Source organism: Phascolarctos cinereus, unplaced genomic scaffold (genome assembly GCF_003287225.1).
Source record: "Phascolarctos cinereus isolate Bilbo 61053 unplaced genomic scaffold, phaCin_HiC Scaffold_1;HRSCAF=81, whole genome shotgun sequence".
Taxonomy (NCBI): Eukaryota; Metazoa; Chordata; class Mammalia; order Diprotodontia; family Phascolarctidae; genus Phascolarctos; species Phascolarctos cinereus.
The window spans coordinates 54,330,347-54,351,898 of NW_027555514.1; the positions used below are offsets into that span (position 1 = coordinate 54,330,347).

General features: G+C 40.2%; 1 protein-coding gene across 2 annotated transcripts in view; it reads right to left on the reverse strand.

Moving 5' to 3' along the window:
- Nucleotides 1–21,552, reverse strand: part of RSU1 (Ras suppressor protein 1) — a 229,495-nt gene that overhangs the window by 163,966 nt on the left and 43,977 nt on the right. For both annotated transcript variants that reach the window (XM_078151921.1, XM_020966872.2), the window contains exons 4-7: nucleotides 14,778–14,898; nucleotides 5,453–5,571; nucleotides 3,610–3,692; nucleotides 3,222–3,336 (exon numbers count right to left, since the gene is read on the reverse strand). In XM_078151921.1, coding sequence (XP_078008047.1) covers nucleotides 3,222–3,336; nucleotides 3,610–3,692; nucleotides 5,453–5,571; nucleotides 14,778–14,898 — 438 coding nt within the window. The remainder of the gene's footprint in view (nucleotides 1–3,221; nucleotides 3,337–3,609; nucleotides 3,693–5,452; nucleotides 5,572–14,777; nucleotides 14,899–21,552) is intronic.

The window sequence follows — 21,552 nt, forward strand, 5'->3', positions numbered from 1 at the left end:
AACTTCTGTAAAGAATAATCCCACAGGGAGGGTAGTTATTAAGGTTTTCAGCAGAAGCATAGATGACTATCTGTTGATTATATTACAATGGTGACTCCTCCTTTCATGTACAGATTGGACTAGATGGTCATTTAGCTCCCTTCCAATGCTCAAATTCCATTATTACACACATTTTGGAACCTGATAACATAAAATGCTTTGGGAAGATTTCCTATTTGACAAAAACTTCTGGGAAAACTGGAAAATAGTTTGGTGAACATTAGATCTACATCTAATTATACTTACACTATATACTACAACAAGCTCAAAATGGATACACAAACTTAATATTAAATGTCACACCATTAAAAAAAATGAGGAGAACCAGATAAGTTACTTCTTGTGGTTATGACTATGGAGAAAATCCTTAACCAAACAAAGGGCAGAGGCAATCATAAAAGATAAAATAGAAAATTTCAATTACATCAAATTGAAAAACTTTTACATAACTTAAGTCAACAGAAATAAGCTAGTAAGGAAAGCTGTTGACTTGGGGGGAAATCTTTGCTTTAATATCTCTGATGAGAGTTCATCCAAGAAATATAAAGAACTCGCACAAACATGATGGAGGGTCATTTTCCAATGAAGAAACTATCAAAAGATATGAACAAATAGTTTTTAAAAAAAGTGCTGCAAGTTCTTGACATTCATAACAAAGACTGGGCCAAATCACTCCTTGCAAGAGAAGCTCAAACCATAACAACTCTGAGGCTTTGCCTCCTACCTCACAAATGGGCAAAGATGGTAAAAGATGGGAACAGTCAATGAGGGAGAGGCGGTGGAAAGGGTAGGCATATGAACACATTATTAGCGAAACTGTGTACTGATCCAACCATTCTGGAAAGCAATTCAGTGCTAAGCACTGTGGATACAAAAGGGAAAATAGTGCCTGTCCCCAAGAAGCTTACATTCTATTGGAGAAGACCACATGTACATATATAAGTATATACATAATATATACAAGGTAATTTGGGGAGATATTGAACCAGTAGCTAAGAGAGGGATAGGAGAGAATTGAGAAAAGCTACATATAGAGGGCAGGCCTTGAGCTAAGGTGGGGGACATGGGGACAGCTAAGGTAAAGGCATACAGACAGGAGTGCTGTGTGATCAGAACAGCAAGGAAGCCAGTATGGCTGGCTGTCATATGCAAGAGGAATGGAATGGTGATCAAAGACAACTGCTACCATTCTCTGGTCAGCAGGGTACTTCCATGTTAAAAACCTAAGTGCATTTCCCCAAACAGAAAAGTACATTATAAATGTCCTACCCCTTTTCTCCTCCCCTAGGAGAGACAGAAGTACAACTTATCATGGTATTAAAATTAACCTCCAAAGGTTAAAATCACTGTTTTGCTCATGTTAGTCTCCTGCTCAAAAACCTACAATGGATTTCCCCATGATTTACAAGGTAAAAACTCTCGAGCTTGTCATTCAATGCCTTTCACAATAGGCAACCTACATATACTATTATTTTCCCAAATCTTTTGTTCCAGGAAAACTGTCTTATTCAAGGATAACTCATGCTTCCCTAATACCACACTTTTGTTGACTATATTCTACCCACCTAGAATATTCTCTTCTTTCCCTCTATCACCTAGCCAAATCATACCTGTTTTTCAAGACTCAATTCAATCCTCAAGTCTCAGGCCACCCCACCTAAAGCAATACTTCATTGGTCTCAACACTAACAGTTATCATTATCTTTTGATAACTCACTAGACAGCTTATCGTACACTTTCTTAGTATATGCCTGGCACATAGTAGGTGCTTAATAAGGCTTGAGTGACATCTTTCTGCAGTTGTAGCAAACAATAATGAGTTTAATTTAATTAGCTGTTTTTCTACTTTTATGTCTTATGTCCCTAACTCAACTGCAAGCTCACTGAGTATATAGGCTGTCTCTTACACTTTAAGAAAATCTTACACTTTTTAAAAATGTAAGGTCCAAGGGCCTTACCATCTGCTCTGCTGATGCCCCCTATGGACTCCTGGGCCCTGCTATACACTGTATTAGTAAATGCTAAAGAATCCTGTGCCTTGTTATCTATCTACCCGGCCAATGTACCCTAAAGTCCACCCGGCCTTTCCATCTGGCCCTGTTGAATATACTGTTTCTCTCAATTAGAAAATAAGTTCTTTGAGGCAGGGACTATTCTAATTTTCTGTTTGTAGGTCCAATGTTTAGCATATAGAAAGCAATTAAATGCTTTTTCATTCACTTAGCATAGTGTCTTACATTTAATAAATACCTAGTGAATTGATCAAAAAATTCTCTTCCAATTAGGGTTTACTGGACTGACAGATGACAGATTAACCTGCCCGGTAGATGGCAACAATCACCATCACCCTCCCCACCCAACACTTTCTGTTTTTCACATGTCTTACATCCACTACTTTATCTGATCCTCACAAGAGTCCCCAGCACAAAAATTATTACCACAACCTCATGTTACAGATGATGAAATGAAGATTCACAGAGAGTAAAGATTCATGGCTACTAAGCTCATAAGACCAAAATTATAAATTTAGAACTAGAAAGGACCCAAGAAGTCACCTAGTCCAACACCTTCCTTTTACAGTTGAGGACAATGAGGCACACACAGAGAGGAGAGGTCACACAGATAATAAGTAGTAGAACTGGAATGCAAACTCAGATCCTCAAAACCCCAAACCAGATCATTTCCCATCATGGAAAAGGGCCAAGCTGGGACTCTAGAACCTAAAGGTCCTGACTTTCAGTCCAGGGCTCTCTTTCCACTTTACATTTAGAGCCCTCACGGACCTGATCCTCAAGTAGCTATTAATTATTTGGGGAGAGGGTTGGGGGCGGGGGGCGAGAGAGAGAGAGAGAGACAAGGAAGAAACTGGACTGAGTGATCCCTGCACCAAGAGCAGCTACTTCAAAGCAGCACACCACCAGGATAGGAACAGCTCTGGATGAGACACAGGAAAGCCCCTGGGGCAGGGGAGGGGAACCTGTGACCTCAAGGCTGCAGGCTGCCCTCCAGGGGCTGACTTGTACCTGACACACACAGAACCAGAAGTCTCCATGAAAGCTGGAAACTGTGTCTGGGGCGTCTCCCAAGCCTAAGAACCGCGTCCCAGCAGGGGCTGGCTCCAGAAGCCACGCATGGGAGGAGTACTTCGACGCACCATCTAATCCATTCGTGTCCAGCCTTACCAAGCTCGGGGGGAAGGACAGTCAGGCGGTTCCCCTGGATGTGCAGCTCCTTCAGCTGTGTAAGTTCCCCAATTTCTTTTGGCAGTGAGATCAGGTCGTTATCCCTAAGGCTGAGCTACAAGAAAATACAAAGTTGTGAGAACAATTTTCCCACAAAGAAGCATGCCACAGAAACTCTCATCCTCCTCACTGCCCTCTCTCTCCTCCCCGCCGCTCAATCCTTTCAATTTATTTACAAGTGTCTTGCGGATAAACAAGAAACAGTATCAGGTGTAGTGGTTTATCCCTGGCAAAACAAACCCCACGACTTCTCAAATTGACTCGATTCTACTCCTACAAGGGCTGCGAAAGTGAATTGATTTTCTAAGAATTTAGATAAATTACTTACTATCTGCAACTTTGTGAGCTTCCCAATATCTGGCGGCAGGATTTCAAAATCGTTGTCACTTAGATAAAGTGCACGCAGGGTGGCTGCAAATTAAACGGCAATATATAAACAGGGTGGCACAGAACCCAACCGTTTGAGGTCTGATCAATATGAAAGAGTTGGGTTTGATTAATAACCCTGACTCGGTGAAAAGCCTTTGACGTACCTAGAGCTCGCAATCATAAGAAGCAGGTCAAGCTTAGATTTACTGGCTTATTGTATTGCTGCTGTGGGCAAGGAAGACATGTATATCAGAATGGAAGGACACAATTAACAGTTTCTACCCTGCTTGGCAGGAGCGGTCCGGGGCACCTCGTCTCAGCACTTAGGCTTTCGGAAAAGAGGGACATTATTCTCTATTGCTCTCCTGCCCATTTATCGGTCCATCTGCATCCAAGTTACACAAAGAAAGCTTCTGTGTCTTTCCTACTGATATCCAGAGCACAGAGAATCCTGCACAAAACAATTCTAAACATGGCCATGAGAACAGTTCACCTCACTAATGATGAAGGTTATAATTTTGTGGCCTTATTTCCACACAGACTAATTACTATTATTATTATGCACTGCTTCAAGAAGGGGGGAAAAAGAGGACAGAAGAGACAATAAAATAACAGGAAGGATGAAATACAAGAAACTATTATTTATCCAGAATCTATCTAAATGAACAAAAGTTTTTTTTTTAACAATACTGTACAATAAGCATTTTTAGATACAATATAACCATAAGAATACAAAATCCTTAAATGTAGTATAAATCATAAAAAAAAAAGGGTGAAAGACTACTTTGTGTTCAATCTAGCTCGTACTTTAATATGGCAGTCTTTTTTTTTTTTTTGGTGGCAGTAGGAGTGGCTGAAGATCTGGATTCACATGTGGGGACTGCCTGGTATGGAAAATCCCTCCACAAATGCTGACCAACTCCTCAGTAGCTTGGTAACTTCAAATCTCAGAATGGCCTAGGGCACTGAGAGGGGAAGTGACTAGTCTGAGTCAGGATGTGTCAGAGGTAGGTCTTGAACCCAGGTTGTCTCTTATGTGCTGTGAAGATTAATCTATTTAAGCTGTAGCTCAAGCAAGCCAACTCATAGCTAAACATAATATGACATTAACTCGAAGCCTCAATTCCCAACAGCAATAGATCCAGGCCAATCACTAAATTCAGTTCTTAATTAAGACTAGGCTGCATTTTCTCAGGTTTGGTGAACTGTGGCCATTGTATTCTGCCTCCTCAGAAGAAATGTTAGCCGCATGACCCTCTGATAGGATCTTGGTGCCATCAGATCGTCAAACATGCTTTTATACAAAATCGCCAGACTCAAAAAGAGTCTTTCCCAAGTGTTTAAAACAATAATCCTGGATGGGAAATGTTTAATGCCTTAAAGAGTTCATTAGAAAAATTTATATTCATAATAGTTTAGAATGTTCTTCTGTGGCAGATCCCATAAAGGAGTTATTAGCAAGAGGATGGTGAGAGTCCTTTGTTATATACTCCCTAAGATGAAAGTCAAATTCTTCACCCTTTCTAGCTAAATATGTGATTTGATCATACTCAGGAAAATATTCCATAACGGAAAGTTAATATGCCATTACCAAGCAAGTCCACTTTGGCCCAACAGTGTCAGGTAACTATAGATCAAATATGCATACTGCTGAGCTATGAAAGAATATTCAAAAGGACCCTGGGAAGAAAAAAATATATACCCAATAATTTCTCTCGGAGTTTGGGCTCTATCAAATAAATTTCACTTTCAGAACGCAAAGCGCCTTTTAAAAAAGATTTATAGAATTAAAAGTTTCTTACTAAGGTAGAAGAAGTTTCCAGGAAGAGAATTTTCATTCAAGTTGTTATAAGTCAAGTCAAGGACCTCCAGGGCTGGTAAAGAGCCAAATCCTCGGGGCAAAGTATTTAGCCTGTTCATACTTAAAAAAAAAAAAAAAAGAAAAAGCAGCAAGTGTTTAGGCAATATAGATATAGAAATCTCAGAAATGTAACATATTCCATTAGACAACTGCTCCTATACTGGTATGTATTCTACACCTATATCACAGGTGACCAAACAAAAAATTGCATCTCAAAGTCCATCTAATCCAAAGTCAAGAAACTGAGGGTGGGGATAGGGATGGGGGTGGAGAGGAAATGACTAGCCCAACGCGAAAAAGGTAGTAATAATGAGTCAGGATTTCTGGCTCAAAAGTCAGTGCTCTTTCCACTCTAAGATCTCAACGCTATTATGAATATCAGTCATAATCATATTCTCTCCTTACTCTATTCCATAAGCCATATATACTTACATAAGTATAGCCTGGAAGCACCCTGTAATCCTAAGATCACTTTCTTAGTTATTTTAATTAAATAATCTATATTAAGAAACCTGAGGTCATGTTTGAGCAGAAGCCAAGATATCAAAAGAAGTATAGCTAGACTCTATCTCACATCTCCTCCAAAAAGATCTAGAAAATATACCAGAACAAGTCCTGATCAGGAAAGCCAAGAACAAGGAAAAAAAATTATTTTTCCTGTCTAGGTTGGCAGAGGTAAACAGAAAAAGAGGTCTGGGAATGGAGTATTATCATGAATGGTCCTGTGGTGTCATCTAGCCAAGGAGCAGGCTATGCCCCAAGGCAAGAAAAGGTCCCAAGCCCAGAAAATGGGGACCTAAACACATTCAAGGCGCAAGAATAACTGTCAACTGGTTGCTTTATGGCCCATTACCCAATTTTGGATCTTAGATCCAAGGTAGACTGAGTCTAAAGGTGGAATTCCAAGGTGAGGAGGGATTGTGGGCCCCAGGAGCAAAGCAGGGTCTCATTTCCAACCCTATCCCAGTCTGAAGCCTACTTTAGAATTTCCAGGGCATGAATGCCAGGCCAAAGGGGACCTGTAATTCCGTCACTTTGAACCAGAAGAACTTTCCAGTTGACTGAGAGTGGTTGAGTCCAGGAGCAGTCTACTGGAACTCAAATGGGAACAAATCCTCAGGTGTGCTGCTCAGATGCAAGCCTAGGTTAGGAATTTGCAGAGCTCAGACCAGGAGAACAGACATCAGACTTTTCACTGGATCAGACCACTTAGAGAACACTGACGGTTTGCAGGTCACAAGCTTGATCTGCCCCTGAGATCCTGGAGTAATGTAAAACTCAATATCCTCAAGAAAGCAGCAACAAGACCATCCCAGACATTCCCTCTGAAAACACGCAGAGACTGGCCCTAACATAAAGGCAGCTGTCAGGAAGCAGGTTGGAAAAATGAACAAATGGAAAAAGAATCCAAACATAAAGAAACCATCATAGTGACAGATGCTCAAGACACAGACCCAGAAGAAGAAAATGACTCCAAAATTTCCAAAAGCAAAGTCCGAAAGAAAAACATAGCTTAGAAACAAGATCAACTAGAATTTCTGGAAGAAATAAACTCAGCAAGAGTTTTAAAGAGTTTAAAATGTTTTTGCAAATGAAATGACAGCACTGCAGAAAAAAATGGAAAAGAAACGAAAGCTGTGGAAGAAAGAATTGGAAAGGAAATTAATAGCATGGTACAAGAGGTACAAAATCTTACCCAAGCCACAAATTTACTGAAAATTAAAATGTATCAAAGAGATGATAATGATACAAGAAATATTATAGTAAAAAAAAAACAGAAGAAAAAAATAAAGAAAATATAAGCTATCTCATTAGCAAGAACTGTCCTGAAAAAGAGATTGAAGTGAGATAATTTAAGAATCAATGGACTACCATGACCAAAAAAAGGTGCTTAGACGTCAATTTTGGCTTAGACATCAATTTTCAATAAATCAGAAAATAAAATTTCCCAGATCTTTTAGAATCACAGACTGAAGTGAAAATAGAAAGAATTTACCAGTGACCTGAAAGAAACTCCAATACGAAAATTCTCAGGAACACTATAATCAAAATTCAGAGCTTCCTGGTCAAAGGTTATATGCTTGGCTCAAAAATAATTTAACCAGCAAAACTGAGAATAACCGTATGGGAGAAAAAAATGGATCTTCCATGAAACAGAGCAAAGAATTGAGAATGTAGGGGTGCGCACTAATTGGAGACTCACTGAACAAGTTATAGTACATAAAGGTGACAGAATACAATTCTGCTGTAAATAATAATGGAGATGGCTTCTCAGAAACCTGTATGAACTGATGCAGAGAGAGAGGTGAGGAGAAGCAGGAGAAGTTTATATAATTATAACAATAATGTAAAGACAAAACCTTTTAAAGACTTAAGAACTCTGATCAACAGAATGACAAACCACAACCCCAGATGATTCCAGAGGACTAATGATGAAACATGCTATCCACCTCCTGGACTCAGGAAGCACACTGAAACAAATATAATTTGGACACCAATTCAGGAATTTGTTTTGTTTGACTGTACGTGTCCGTAATAGGGGCTTCTTGATTTCTCAAATGGGGAGGTGGGGTGGTGGAAAGGAGAAAAAGAAGACTGTTGTTAATTGAAAAAATAAAACAATTTAAAAAAAGAAGAAAGCTGGTCCATTTGATGAGTAGTGCTCTGTTGAATGCAATCTTCAGAGATATAGTCTTGTCGCTTAATTTTCAGATGGGGAAACTGAAGCCTACAGAAGTAGACTTGTCCAATGTTGTACAAGTACAGCAGAGTCCACATTCAAATTCAGGATTTCTGATGCTCAACATAATCCCATCACCACCTCCCAAACCAGACAACTGGAGACAGGCATAGCCAAGGCTAGTGCTCACACTGACTACTTCAATCACTGACTACTTCAATCACTTGTCCTTCCTTTTCTCCCCTAAAAGTTTAAGTTTTTTTTATAAATATAAATTTCCAAGACTTCAGGAGGGGTCTGTGAACACGAATGTGAAAAAGATTACATCTTTATTTCCACTAACTTCTAAATGAAATTGGACATTTCTTTCTATTATGAATGTAGGTTACAAACATTACTCTGAGAAAGGGTCTATAGGCTTCACTAGACTGCCACAAAAAAAGCTTAAGAACCTTTGCTATGCAGATAAATTGAAAAGTTCATTTAAAAAAACAAGTTTACAGATCAATATTTGAAGCTGATAGTGAATGTGATATGAAAGGTAATTTCCATTATAATCTATTTTCTCATGATGTATGAAAGCCAAGTTACACCCATTCAAAAGCTATTTTTAAAAGGTGATTCAAGAATAGGAAATAAAGCAAAATAAAGTAGAAAGTTACCAACTTCTAACGCAAAGAAGAAAGCCAAAGGAGGTTTGAAGCTTGCCAAGACATACAGCTCCCTAACTATTTCACGTGGGAAAATGGAACAAGTATCCTAAGTGTTAGAAATACAAAAGAAAATCATTCTTTCTCTTAGCTTCAAGAGTCTCAACCAAGGAAATAAAGCGTGGCTGACACGCAAAGGAGATAGCCAGCATCCACAATAACCAAAGCCACGCTGAGTTGGCAATGAGATGAGCGGAAGACTGAAGATAAAATGTTCAATTCCAGCACAAGGAGTTTAGGATTATTTGGTAAAGGACATGTTAGAGATTAGTGAGAAAGGTACTGAATATAATATCTCAGATATTTATTTATTTAAAATGTAACTCTAAACTTGGAAACTCTGAAACAAAAAAGGTCAACTATCGTAATAAAGCGTTATATTTTTATAAGTAGAGTAACTCAAAGTCTGAAGTGCTAACTATTAGAGAACTGAGTAGGAGGAACAAAGTTGGCTGAAATTCCTTGAGGAAATTGCAGAGTATTTTTTAATGGCACTAAGTTTTTCCCTGAAACCTCTCTTTCTCACATCGGTTTTCTTCTGGTTGTTCTCAATGCCTCCCAGTGTTGGAACAGCAGAGTCTGCAGATCACTGAAAGGACCATGGACAGGTACATGGTGGGCATAAGTATGCTGCCACAGATTACAAAGTAGTCGTATGCAGGAGAAATGGTATAAAGAATAGAATTAGAGAAATGCACAAACAGGAAAGGATGAGGACCAGCCTTGTACTGTAAGGGATAACCAATGGATGGTTGGCGCATTCCACTAGTAACATGTAATGTCAGGACATCAAGATGAAGGCTCCCAATATACCAGCTGCACTAAAAGAAGAAGGAATATAGAAAAGAGTCTCCCAGGACGACAAGGTATGTATGAGTAGCCATCCGCAGCGATGAAAGGGGCACCCACACTGTAAAGATCATAAATCTGTTGAAATATCAAAGGAGGAGTGAAAAAAAATCCATGGATATAAATCTAGGGGGTTGGCTCAATGGGGCTGTAGGTATTAGGTCCCATCTGAATCTCAGGGAAAGCACCTGTTTCATAATTAAGAAAACAACATGACTGAGGCACCGCTGCCACCTGCTGACATTTGACCTAAATTGCAGGTTCTATTTAGTTTAGGTTTTTTGTCTGCTTTTGGTTTGAGGGGTTTTGGGGGGGGTTTTTTGGTTTTTGTTTTTAGGTTCAAAAGCAACCTCTTCTAAAAAGCAGAACTCTGAAGTCCACCATTTGAAGGGATAACAGTCACTCCTGTTATTAATACAGTTGGTGCTGACGCCTGTGTACGTGGGAGGCCCACAAGCAGGGCCGGCCAAAGGAACAGGTCCAGGACCCACAGAGGCACAACTTCGAAGGCGGGCGGCTAGGAAGCCTAGCAGCCTGTCTTGCAGATGGATGGTTGCTGCTTAACCAAATGCTTGAGCTGTACTGTGAAGAGAAGAGAGAGCCAAAGCGGTCACAGAGAATGCCTCCACCAGTCCCAGTTGCAGCCTGGATAAGCTTCAGATGGGATCGTCAGCTAAGCAGGATGTCCTCTGCTAAGGCAGGCGAAAGAATTACACTGGCTTAAGGAAATTTAGACCCGGGTAAGAACCGGCTCAGAGCCAAGGATGTCAAATCTGATCATGGACCTGGTGGCCCAAGGAAAGCAATGACAGCCACTCTTTGTCTGCTTGACAAAGAATGTAGCAACATTCTAGGGCTTGATTGCAGGTCAAATCAAAAATGCCACCTAGTCCAAATACCTCGTTTTGCAGATGAAGAAACTAGGACCAAGAAAAGTTAAATGGCTTGCCCAAAGGAATCTGGTTTTTGGTTGTGTGGGACTGGGTTCTAGTGGTCTAGAAAAAGGAGCAAAAAGAAAAGAAGAAAAGATGGTAATGAAGGAGGATTATAGTTACTGCTAAGACACAAAGGGAAGGCAGAATCTAGAGGGAGGGGCGCTGACTGTGTCACACGGGGTAAGAAGAAATCGCCCCCATATTGTAAGACAAATCTCTGGAAAGAAGGATTTTAGAGACTGAACAAAGACACTGCATGAGCTCTGTATCTAGCTAAATGGAATGACTATGCACATCATGGGGAAAAAATACTTAAGAGGTCCTCTGTGGTATCTGGAGAAGTGAGCTAGGGACTGAGTGTAGGGCCTGCTTCTGTGACTAAGCAGGCAGAAGACAATAAAGTTTTTTAGATGACTATAAATTTTTTTTTAATTTGTAAAAAGAAACAGACGCAAAAAAGTTTCCCAAGTCGGTTACTCTACAATCATAAGCCTCTACCACCGATATTCTTAACCTGGGATTTATGAGCCTGTTTCTTTAATATTTTGATAACTGCATTTCGATATAATTGGTTTCCTCTGTAGTCTTCCGTGTTGCATTTTATGTATTTAAAAATATTATCCTGAGTATGGATCTAATGGCTCCACCAGACTGTCAAATGGGCCCACGCCCACCAAAAAGCTAAAAATCCCTGCTCTAACAAATGTGGTAGTGAAAGGCCCCAAGTGGAAGGTGGGTTTGTGAGTGAAACACCTTCAAACATACACAAAAGCAGAGCCACTCGGTGATCACAAGGACATGAAGTATTCTGCATAGTCTGGGGCTAACAATAACTGGCACTGTGGTGCTAATGGGCCCTAATCCATTCAACTCCCATGCCCAAATACAGGATGAGGACTCTCAGCCACTTCTCAAAACAAAGGATTTCCACTTTTGAGGGTCCGCCAGGTAGATTCCAGTCTTATTTCAGGCGTCTTGTGGAGACGCAGACTTAATCTCTGCTTCAAAGTCCTTCACTCTAAATGACCCTTCCAGACTTATTTTACATTATTCCCCCTTTACACACACTCTAGCTTCATCTCAACGGTTTTGCAAAGTCTTCCCCAAACCAGGCTTTCCAGCTCCTGCTTCTTGACTTTGCCACGGTTCAGTGCATCTCCCCACCCCCACCCCCAAGCCAGGAGTGCCCTCTCTCTTGACCTCTGCCTTCCAGAATCTTAGCTTCCTTACAGGAAATCTTTCTTGATTCTGTTGAGTTGTCACTGCTCTCACTCTCCCTAAATTATCCTGTATTTCTTTATACTGGGATGACAGATAAAGAGCTGGAGAGGACCTCCGAAGCCATTTTGTCCAACCTGTTCATTTCACTCACAAGAAAACTGAGGTCAAAGAAGTGACCAAAGACAGTGAGATAGAGCGCATCAGAGGTGGGATCTGGCTCCAGACCCTTGCAGGGCTCTTTCCACTGGATCATTCAGAACTTAATAGAACACAACCTCCTGGATGACAGGAAAAGTTCAGTTTTGGTCCAAGTATCTCCAGCTCTTACTACAGTGCTTGTCGAATTGAACTCTATTTCTCTTATCTCCTCCTGCCCCCCTCTGACTCCCTAAACTCGGCCAATACAGATGCTGTTTTCATCTGTGCTCCCAAAGTTTTGAGTACCACACGGGACTGAATTTGGCAAGCTCTCCAATTCCCTGAATGGCTACTGGGAATCATACTACCTCATGAAGCCTTCTTGGCTGAACGGACAGGAGGCAATGATTTTTCTCACCTCCCAATGACCTACAAACATCTCTCAGCACAAAATCCATGAGTGCTTAATACCATAGTTAGCAAAAAGTTCATTTAGGTATGCATGGACTTGCCTCCTCTGGGCAAGCTGCATTTCAGTATGTGGATGACTGTATAATAAACTCCTATTTATCCAGAATACATGAGAAATCAAGTGTTCTTTAAGGTTCATTAAAACACAAATCTAATAACCTACATTTATTTCTAAGAACTGGAAGAAGCCTATGTTTCTAAAGAACTAGAAGAAGAAAATAAATTGTAATTGGACCCAATATTATATTTATCTTCACAATTAAGAATGTAGGCAGCATCTGGACCTGCAGGTCTTTGAAGGTCAATGGCATGAACATTAATTATCACTGTTCAATACTATGAAAGACGCTGGTGCTTTTAGTTCTTCAAGTTCTTATCTGAATAAAGACAAGTTTGCTATATCACAGTATACGCTTGATATATTTCTGATGCATGCCTCATTTTCCACTGTGCCTTTCACCTCAATAAGGGATGCCTTCATTTAATTTACCTGAAACAGTGCTCTTCATGCAGGAGGACTTTTAACGCCATTTGAAAAGGAAGAGATGCGTTCCTTATTAAAACTGGTCTTTAATTCCCTTCTACAACTTAACGGTTTTGTTCCCCCTTGAAAAACTCCTCCCTTGTCCTTAAAATACTACATATAGAGCCCTTTATTCAATCAATGAAACATCAGAAGCAAAAACCACAAGCAGTTACAAAGAACAAGAGAACTAACACACTCTAAATAAAGGGGAAAAGTGGAAAAATTGGTCCCGAGCTCACGAAAACAAGGTCCTTACATCTTTTAAAATGATTTTCTTAAACCAGCTCGATGAGTTCACTGAACTGTAACTATTCTCAGAGGTCTGTTTTGGGGTCTAGATTTGTAATGGCATTGGTATAGGGAACTCCCAGTGTGGAAACTCCTTCCACTGTAACTTACACTCTTAGAAAGCTACCTGTGGGGTGGGAGGGAGTGAAGAAAGGAAAAAAAAAAAGGAGAGGAGGGAAGGGAGGGAGGGGGGAAGGAAGAGAAGGAAGGGTGGAAGGGGGAAGAGAGGAAGGAGAAAGTATTTGCATTGGATCTTTTTTGGCCTACTTTCCCTCCCTATCTCTTACTTTACCACTCCCACCTTCTCCTACCCCACCCCCCAACAAATGGCAGATTTTTTTTTTCAAAAACTAAGAAAAATAACAGGTCTAAAAGCAGGCCCATCCCATATCTCCTTTAGGCACTGCTCCCTTTCCAGACAGCTGGCAGACTTTGTAGGGTTTTTGTTTCCTTTCACAGCTATAGTTCCATTCAGAAACAAAGAAAGCCTACAACCAAATCCACAGACTAAAAAAAAAAATCAATGAATTCAGTGAATGAAATGATTTTCATTATTACTTCATATTAAATTTATACTTTACCTGGAGAGTTTCTATTGTCTTTTTTCCGAAACCCTCAACTTAACTAATCCATACAGAGAATGATAGCTTGAACCGAACAGTTTTGCTTAATATATAAGGTTTAATACCCAAGCTCTCTTCTGAGGCCAAGTGGTGTCATGGAGAACCCCCGGCCTAGCTGTCATAGGACCTGGATCCAGTTCCTCACTGGGCCTGGGTCACATTGGAGACGTGTAACAGAGGCAAACCACAGAACTTATGGAGCCTTTATCTCCTCACTTACGAAAAAGGGAAAATCCCCACCTCATGAGGTTATTCCAAGCATGTGAAATCCACAAGAATTCTGTAGAGCTTAAGCCTTACCACTGTCTCTGTAACCTCAAGTGCAGGATGATCCTCGTTTCACTTTTGTAGCTTCTCTCATGGGAATGTCGTGAGAATTAATGAAGCAGTAAATGAAAAAATGGCTCCTATGATCCTTAGTAAGAGTGTAGAGTGAACCATTTCCTAGTTTCAAAAATGCAACACAAAACCCAGCTGTGTTACTACCACCCCCACAGCTCCTGATCAAGCACCCCAAAGTACAGTAACATTGTACATTAGTAGATAAGCACCTTGGTCATGCCTAAGTGAAACAAAATTTTATTGGGGAAAAAAATATAACAAAATGTTTCTATCACTGCTCCCACCAATTAACTTCTCAATTAGCTACCAAAGAAATGCATACCAGGTGGGCCTTTTCAAAGACTGTATCAGAGTAATAAACCCTTAAAAACCAAACTTTCAAAATGTTAGATGCAAAAGGCCTTGTGAATGTCATCGCTATTTTAACAGCTCCTCCCCCACTGGCCGCATCCTCTGCTCTTCCTCCCTTCTCTGGGTACGCACCCAAGGTTCAGATGTTTGAGTTTCTGGAGGCTGCTGATCTGTGTGGGCAGCTCTTCAATTTGGTTATTGAAAAAGTTCAGCACTTCCAGATTCTTCAGTTCTGCTACGTTTGGAGGCACAGCTGTGGAAACAAAATGCTGAGCGTGAACACAGAAACCTGACTCCCGGCAAGGACGCCAGCAACACATTTTTTTTTAAATGAAAGAGAGGTGTGACTCCAATGTGACCATCTCTTTCACATGTAACTGTCTGTTAACATCACTTTTGGTTCTGCATCCTCCAAGAAATAATCTTCCACTTTGGTGCTGTGCAAATATACTTTCTCACAAGAATATGCTTAACAAACATAGATGGCGTAGAAGAGATGAAGAGAAAAATGCAGAAAAATGCAAAAAAAACCCCCCAACAACAACAACAAACCTATCACGAGAATACTGCAGTGCCAGAAATACACAGCCAGCTGAAGGAACAATCGGGAGCCTTGTACAAGCACACTTTTTATCTCTTCTTTAATGAACTTTCTTTTTTTTTTTTAAATGTAAGGGCTTCCCTGAAAAGAAAGAGTAGAAGCCCAAATCCCCTCCTGGGGGAATGACCTACCCATCTGACTATTTAAACAATCTAACACCTGAATAGCTGTCTGCTTAACATTTCACTGAATCACAACAATTTAAGTTCCATCTTAAACGATGAACTGTTCAACCAAGCCAGTTTTCTGGTTTTCTCCTGGGTAAAAGATTATGATCAATACACACAAAAAAAGGTTACATCAGATTAGCAACAGATCAATGCATGGTTATTATCTAGAAATATGAAAAACCAACTCAGCAGCACGATATGAATGCTATTGTGCCGATCAAAGGTCTCAGGAAAACACTAAGGACCTGAAGGGTATATTTTGAATACAGATTAAAAAAAACAACAAAAATCAAAAAACTCCTAAATCAGTTACAAGGATGCTTACAAATAACAATAAAATCAATAAAGATAATAATGGCTCACATTTTAAGATCTGAAAAGTATTTTACACATATCTCTAATTTTCACGCCCACCCTGTGAGAACAATCCTGCCATTATTATTCTGATTTTTGAAGATGCAGAAATTGCGATTCAGAAAGACTAAGGGACTCTTGTGGAGTCACACATCTAGTGACCTGCCAGGGGTGCGCAGCTCACTAAATGTTTGAGGCAGGATTTGAAATAAGGTTTTCCTGATTCCAAGTCCAGCAATGCCACCTTACCAATGGATAAATGCACTACTTATCTGTCCAGGTGGTTGAATCAAGGGACATCAAGAATTTCTGGCCTCATTCCCATGTATGAAGACTCCATAAATGAGGCAAGAAAGTGTGAAATCGCCATGTGCTGTTGTAGCAAGTAAAAAAAGTTAACTGGCTTTCGTGGTTGACTACTGTCCCTTAACTGAGAAGGAGACTGTGCTTCCCTGGACACTATAGCAAATATGTATATGTGTGTGTGTGTGTGTGTGTGTGCGTGCGTGCACATGCATGTATGTGTGCAAACAGTAACAGGCATTCTTGAGAAGTTCTCACCAGCCCTTCCACACTGGGCATGGTCCCAGTAGGGATAAAGCTGAAGATGGTAAAGCATCTGGGGCATGAAGCCAAGCCCCAGGACTTCAGTCTATAACTTTCATTTTCATTTTCATGAAAACTCACATATTCATGGTCTGGTTCCTTTTAGAGGGAGAGGGAGTTGGGTAGAAGGAAAGGGAATGTTGTCTTTGGCGCCAGAGACTACAGGAGAACATGAATCAATGTGGGATTAACTACAAAAAAAGAAAAAGAAGACAGTGTTCCAGGAGGCCAATGGCCCAAATCTGGATTTTGTTCCTGACATAGCTGGTGGCTAAACTGGTCAATTTTAATGGAAAATCTAGGGGGCTGGAAGGCATCTCAAATTGTGCCTTCTGATACTTACTTTCTATATTGCCTTTGTATTTTGCTAGAGAATTTTGCTAGAGAAAGCAGCCATTTTGGGTATGGCCAAAATAACAAAGAAGCCCACAGGATTCAATCTCATTCACTTAAGGATACTCGCTACAACAAAGCTAAGTAAAAACAATATCTAAATGCATCCTTTGTATAAATTAGGCACTCAATAAATGTTTGCCAGGTGAGTAGCTGCAAGCTGTCTTATCTATTAACAAGACGTTATCTGACACGCAGGTTAAAAACAAAGCCTTCTGAAGTGCAGTACCAGAGATCTCCTACTATTTGCTCTGTGTCTTTTAGACCACTATGGTGTCTTTCACTGCACTCCTCTTAGTAGTGTTAAGAGCAGTAAGGAAAGCTAGTGAAACCAGTAGAAAATGATGATCTCGATTTAGCCACAAACCAAGAATACTGCAGCCAGAATTACTGCTGCTTTCCCAAAGTCCCTCTGCCAATACAATTAAATGCTGGTCTGAAGGTATCGCCTTTTTTGACAGGATGAGAGATTATTTCACTCTCCTTGCTAAATCAGTCCAATTTAAAACCACAAATTATGCTAAATGTGATTTAGGGCTTTGTTTTGTGGAGACAAACAACAACCCACGTTCAATTTACTCAAGGTCTCCTAGCCATTTGGTGTGCATAGGAATGTGCTGAGGATTCCATTTCATCTGCAAAGAAACCTCTCTCCCTAGCCATGACCAACCCAATATTCTGTCCCAACTATGAAATTTCATTATTAGCCACCATAAAACTCAAATGACATTAATCTTCAGGCTTGAATTTTATAAGTAGCTATGCCATTATCTAGTTTGCTGTCGTTCAGTCATGTCTGAATCTTTGTGACTCTGGGGTTTTCTTGGCAAAGAGACTAGAGTGATTTGCCATTTCCTACTCCAGCTCATTTTACAAATGAATTGAGGCAGACAGGGTTAAGTGACTTGCCCAGGGTCACTTAGCTAGGAAGTGTTTGAGGCCAGATTTAAACTCAGGTCTTCCTGACTCCAGGGTCAGTGGTCTATCCATTGATGACCTAGCTGCCCATTAGAGATGGAAAATTCAAAGCACATTTTTGACAGACTACTTCCAACGAAAATAACTACATATTTACAGAATATTTTACAGTTTCCAAACCATTATCCTTTCAATGACCTGCGGTACAGGTGGCACGTAGGCAGTGTTTTGAAGAAATCTGGGCATTCTTTCAGGTAAAGAAGAGGGGAATCAGTATCCCAAATGTGAGAGAAGAGGGTATTCATGAAAAGACATGGAAAGGTGTTTCTGGGGAACTGCTAAAAGGCCAGTTTGACTAGAATGAAACACAGGGGAAAGTGAGCAAAGTTAAATAAGACTAGAAAGTAGGTGGGTACCAGATTGTGGAAGGGTTTAAATGCCTGGGTAAGCAGTTCATATTTAATCCCAGAGGTAAAAGGGACCTATCGAAAACTTCAGAAGTGAGGCAGAAATTTTATAAGGGGCTTCGATAGGTAACCAGAGGAATTTATCATTTAAGGAATGGAACAAGACAAAACACGACTGAAGGGGGTTTCTCACAGCAGCTCCTCTTCAAGTGAAAGCTGGATAACTATTTATTTAGAATATTGTAAAGGGAATTTCTGTTCAGGACTTTTTGGACCATGTGACTTCTGAGATCCCTTCCAAAACCAATATAGGAACATAAATTTAGGGCTGGATGCGTCCTCCACTGTCACCGGGCCCAACTCCCATCATTTTACAGATGAGGAAACTGAGGCACAGAGGCTGAGTGACTTACCTCATCAAACTATGATTCTGCTGTAGTGTTATGCTTAATTTTTATAACAGTAATATGATTAATAGCTAGCATTTATACACTGCTTTAAGGTTTCCAAAGTGTTTTACAAATATTATCTCATCTTATCCTCAACAGCAACCACAACAAAAAACCCTGGGAGGTAAATCCTCTCTCGTTTAAAGATGAGGAAACTAAGGCAGTTAGAAGTTAAGTGACTTGCTCAAGTTCATTCGTGTCTGAGGTCACATTTGAACTCCTGTCTTCCTGACTCCAGGTGTCCAAGATCACACAGGTATGTAGTAGAACCAAATCTCATCTGACTCTGGGTATTGTTCTCTTTCCAATGACTAGAAATCATTCTGACAATTTTCCTTCAAGGCTCAGATCAAGTATAACCTCTACCATGTAGCCAAGACATTAGTGTGTTTTCCCCCTCGCCCCAAATTCTAAGAGCACTTTGAACTTCCCTCAGCCTTTTTCACCACAAATTTTGCCCTATGTTTCTGTATATAACATATCCTCTCAGTGGAGGGTAGTGACTATCTTGCTTCTGACTTGTTATACGCAGTACCTTGCACAAAGTGGGCACTGACGCATGGCTGCTGAATCTAATTAGTAGAAAGTATTATGAAGGGAAAGACGAGGAATAATTATGCCCCTTAAAAAGCAAGTACCAGAGTCCACATGACATTAGCTGTAATTTAGATAAAACCTGGCTCTGTCCACAAAGAGGCAACCAGTTCACAGACACACATCACATAAATAAAAAAAGTGCTATCATCTAATTTTCACACGAGCTTTTATAACGATTACTGTGAAAATCTGGTGCTGATAATTAGAAGATGTTTCTAGAAAATGCAGGAAAAAATGATGAAAAAGAAATATGTTAACAAAAACAATGACACATTAGCCAAATCAATGCTCAAATGTAAACTTTACACAGAGCATCCATTTGGAAATGTCCCCCAGCTGTCAACTGGCTCTGTTTCTATATCGTCGGGTGTACAAAGCAATTAGACATGAAGAAGCAGGCCAGTGACACAAAGGAGTGAGTTAAACCTAAGACGTGGAACGAACGAACACCATGATTTTTTAAAATGGCATACAGGCACAGAGGACTTAATTATTTCCAAAGTACACGATACATGTTCCTGCTCCTCTCACTATCTGGCCACAGGGGAATAGTCTCTCCTGACACATGTGCTGGACATAGGAGAAAGGTCTCTGCTGGTTGTCAGATTATTTTTACAAGTGTTCTAGAGGCAGAATAAGGTGACTCTACCATGCAAAAGTAATGTATAGGCAAAAGTATATGCTAGGTACCTGAGCAGCTGCCCTCAAGGAGCTTACATTCTACTGCAGGGCTGGGGAATGAGATAGACACAAATAAGTATAATACTAGATAGGGTGTTATGAAAGCACAGGAGAAATCCAGACAAAATGTTCTAGAAAACAGAAGAAGGAAGAAGACAGCTTCCATGAGAATGATCAGACAAGGCTTCATGGGAAGGCATATGAGCCATATGGCAGGAATGAGGGCCACATACCACAACCTGGGAGGCCCTGGGACAGATGGCCACCTGCGGCATCCAAGTTTTGTCTTCTGTTTGTTTAAAAACCTCCAAACCACCTAAATGTCAGATCTAAGAACCAAATCCTGATGCTGCTTCTGAAGTCAGCTACATGTTAAGCATGGTTTGACAATTCCTAGAGATGCTTCACAGGCAAAGCAGTACAGATACTAGGAGGAGGAAAATGGGGCTGCCTACCTACCTTTCTCAAGAACACAGGAGACATCTCCCATGAGCCTCAATACATCCAGTTTGGGAGTCAGGCTGGTAGTCGAGAACTTGTGGTCCAAGCAGAAAACACTCTGACCCCAGTCTCATTTATTATCCCTAAATAAAACATTTCTTCTTTTATAGGAAGCCTTTCCTAACCCCTCTGTTAATTACATTCTATTTATTCCCGATATAGTTTGTAAAGAATTGTTAGCACATTGTCTTCCCCGATTAGATAGTAAACTCCTTGAGGGCAGGACTGTCTTTTGCCTCTTTTTGTATCCCCAACAATTAGCACGCTACCTGGGACACAGGAGGCGCTTAATATTTACTGATTGATACTGATTATGAGTTATTATATTTTAATCAATTATATATATAATTTCACATATGTGATACATAACTTCATCAATTATATTTTAAGGAGTCCCAAGTATGCTAAGAAATACACAATAGAACAGACTATAAAATCAACGAGCCTACATTATAGAGAACGCATTTCCCAACTTTGCCACGCTCCGCAAAATAGTATAAATGTATTACAAAACCAACAAAAAAGGTGGAAAGTTTTTCTCATTCTGGAAGAATAAAGTTCGAGAATTTTAAAAAAATGACAGAAACAATCACAAATACTGTGCTCCAAATTTTGGGAGCTTTTACATTAGACAATGAAAACTCATTTTTATAAGCCATTCACAAAGGACGATAGACTTAAAAGAGTAAAACAAAATGTTCAAATTGTTTTTTTTTAATAGTTTAAGCACTCTTTAGAGCCCATCTAGTCTAACTCCCTCATTTAACATATGAGAGACTGAGACTCAAGTAGATGGCTCAGGGTCATACATTATAACCTGGATTTGAACCCAGGATTTCTGACTCAAAATCTTGTGTTCTCCCTACTCTACCACACTTCCTCCCTTAAAGGGGCATCATCAAGTTAAAACCTAAGACATTCTTTTTGCAGTGCCTGGCACAGTGTAGGTGCTTAAGAAATGATTAGTGATTTACTGATTCAAAGGACTGATTCAAAAGGAACACTGGCAGTCATTTAACATATCAGCCCTCTTCTGACCATCTCTGAAAGTTGCTCGCTGAATTTGGTTGTTGGTAGAAATTGCCTTCTTTGAATCAGATTTGTGCTTCCATCGGTTTAGGGAATACCATGTCTGGAAACCTCTTCTACCAGTACAGATTGGCTCCTGTTCTGCAACTTACAGCATTGTCTGGGGGCACCGAAAGGTTCCATGACTGCCAAAGTCTTACA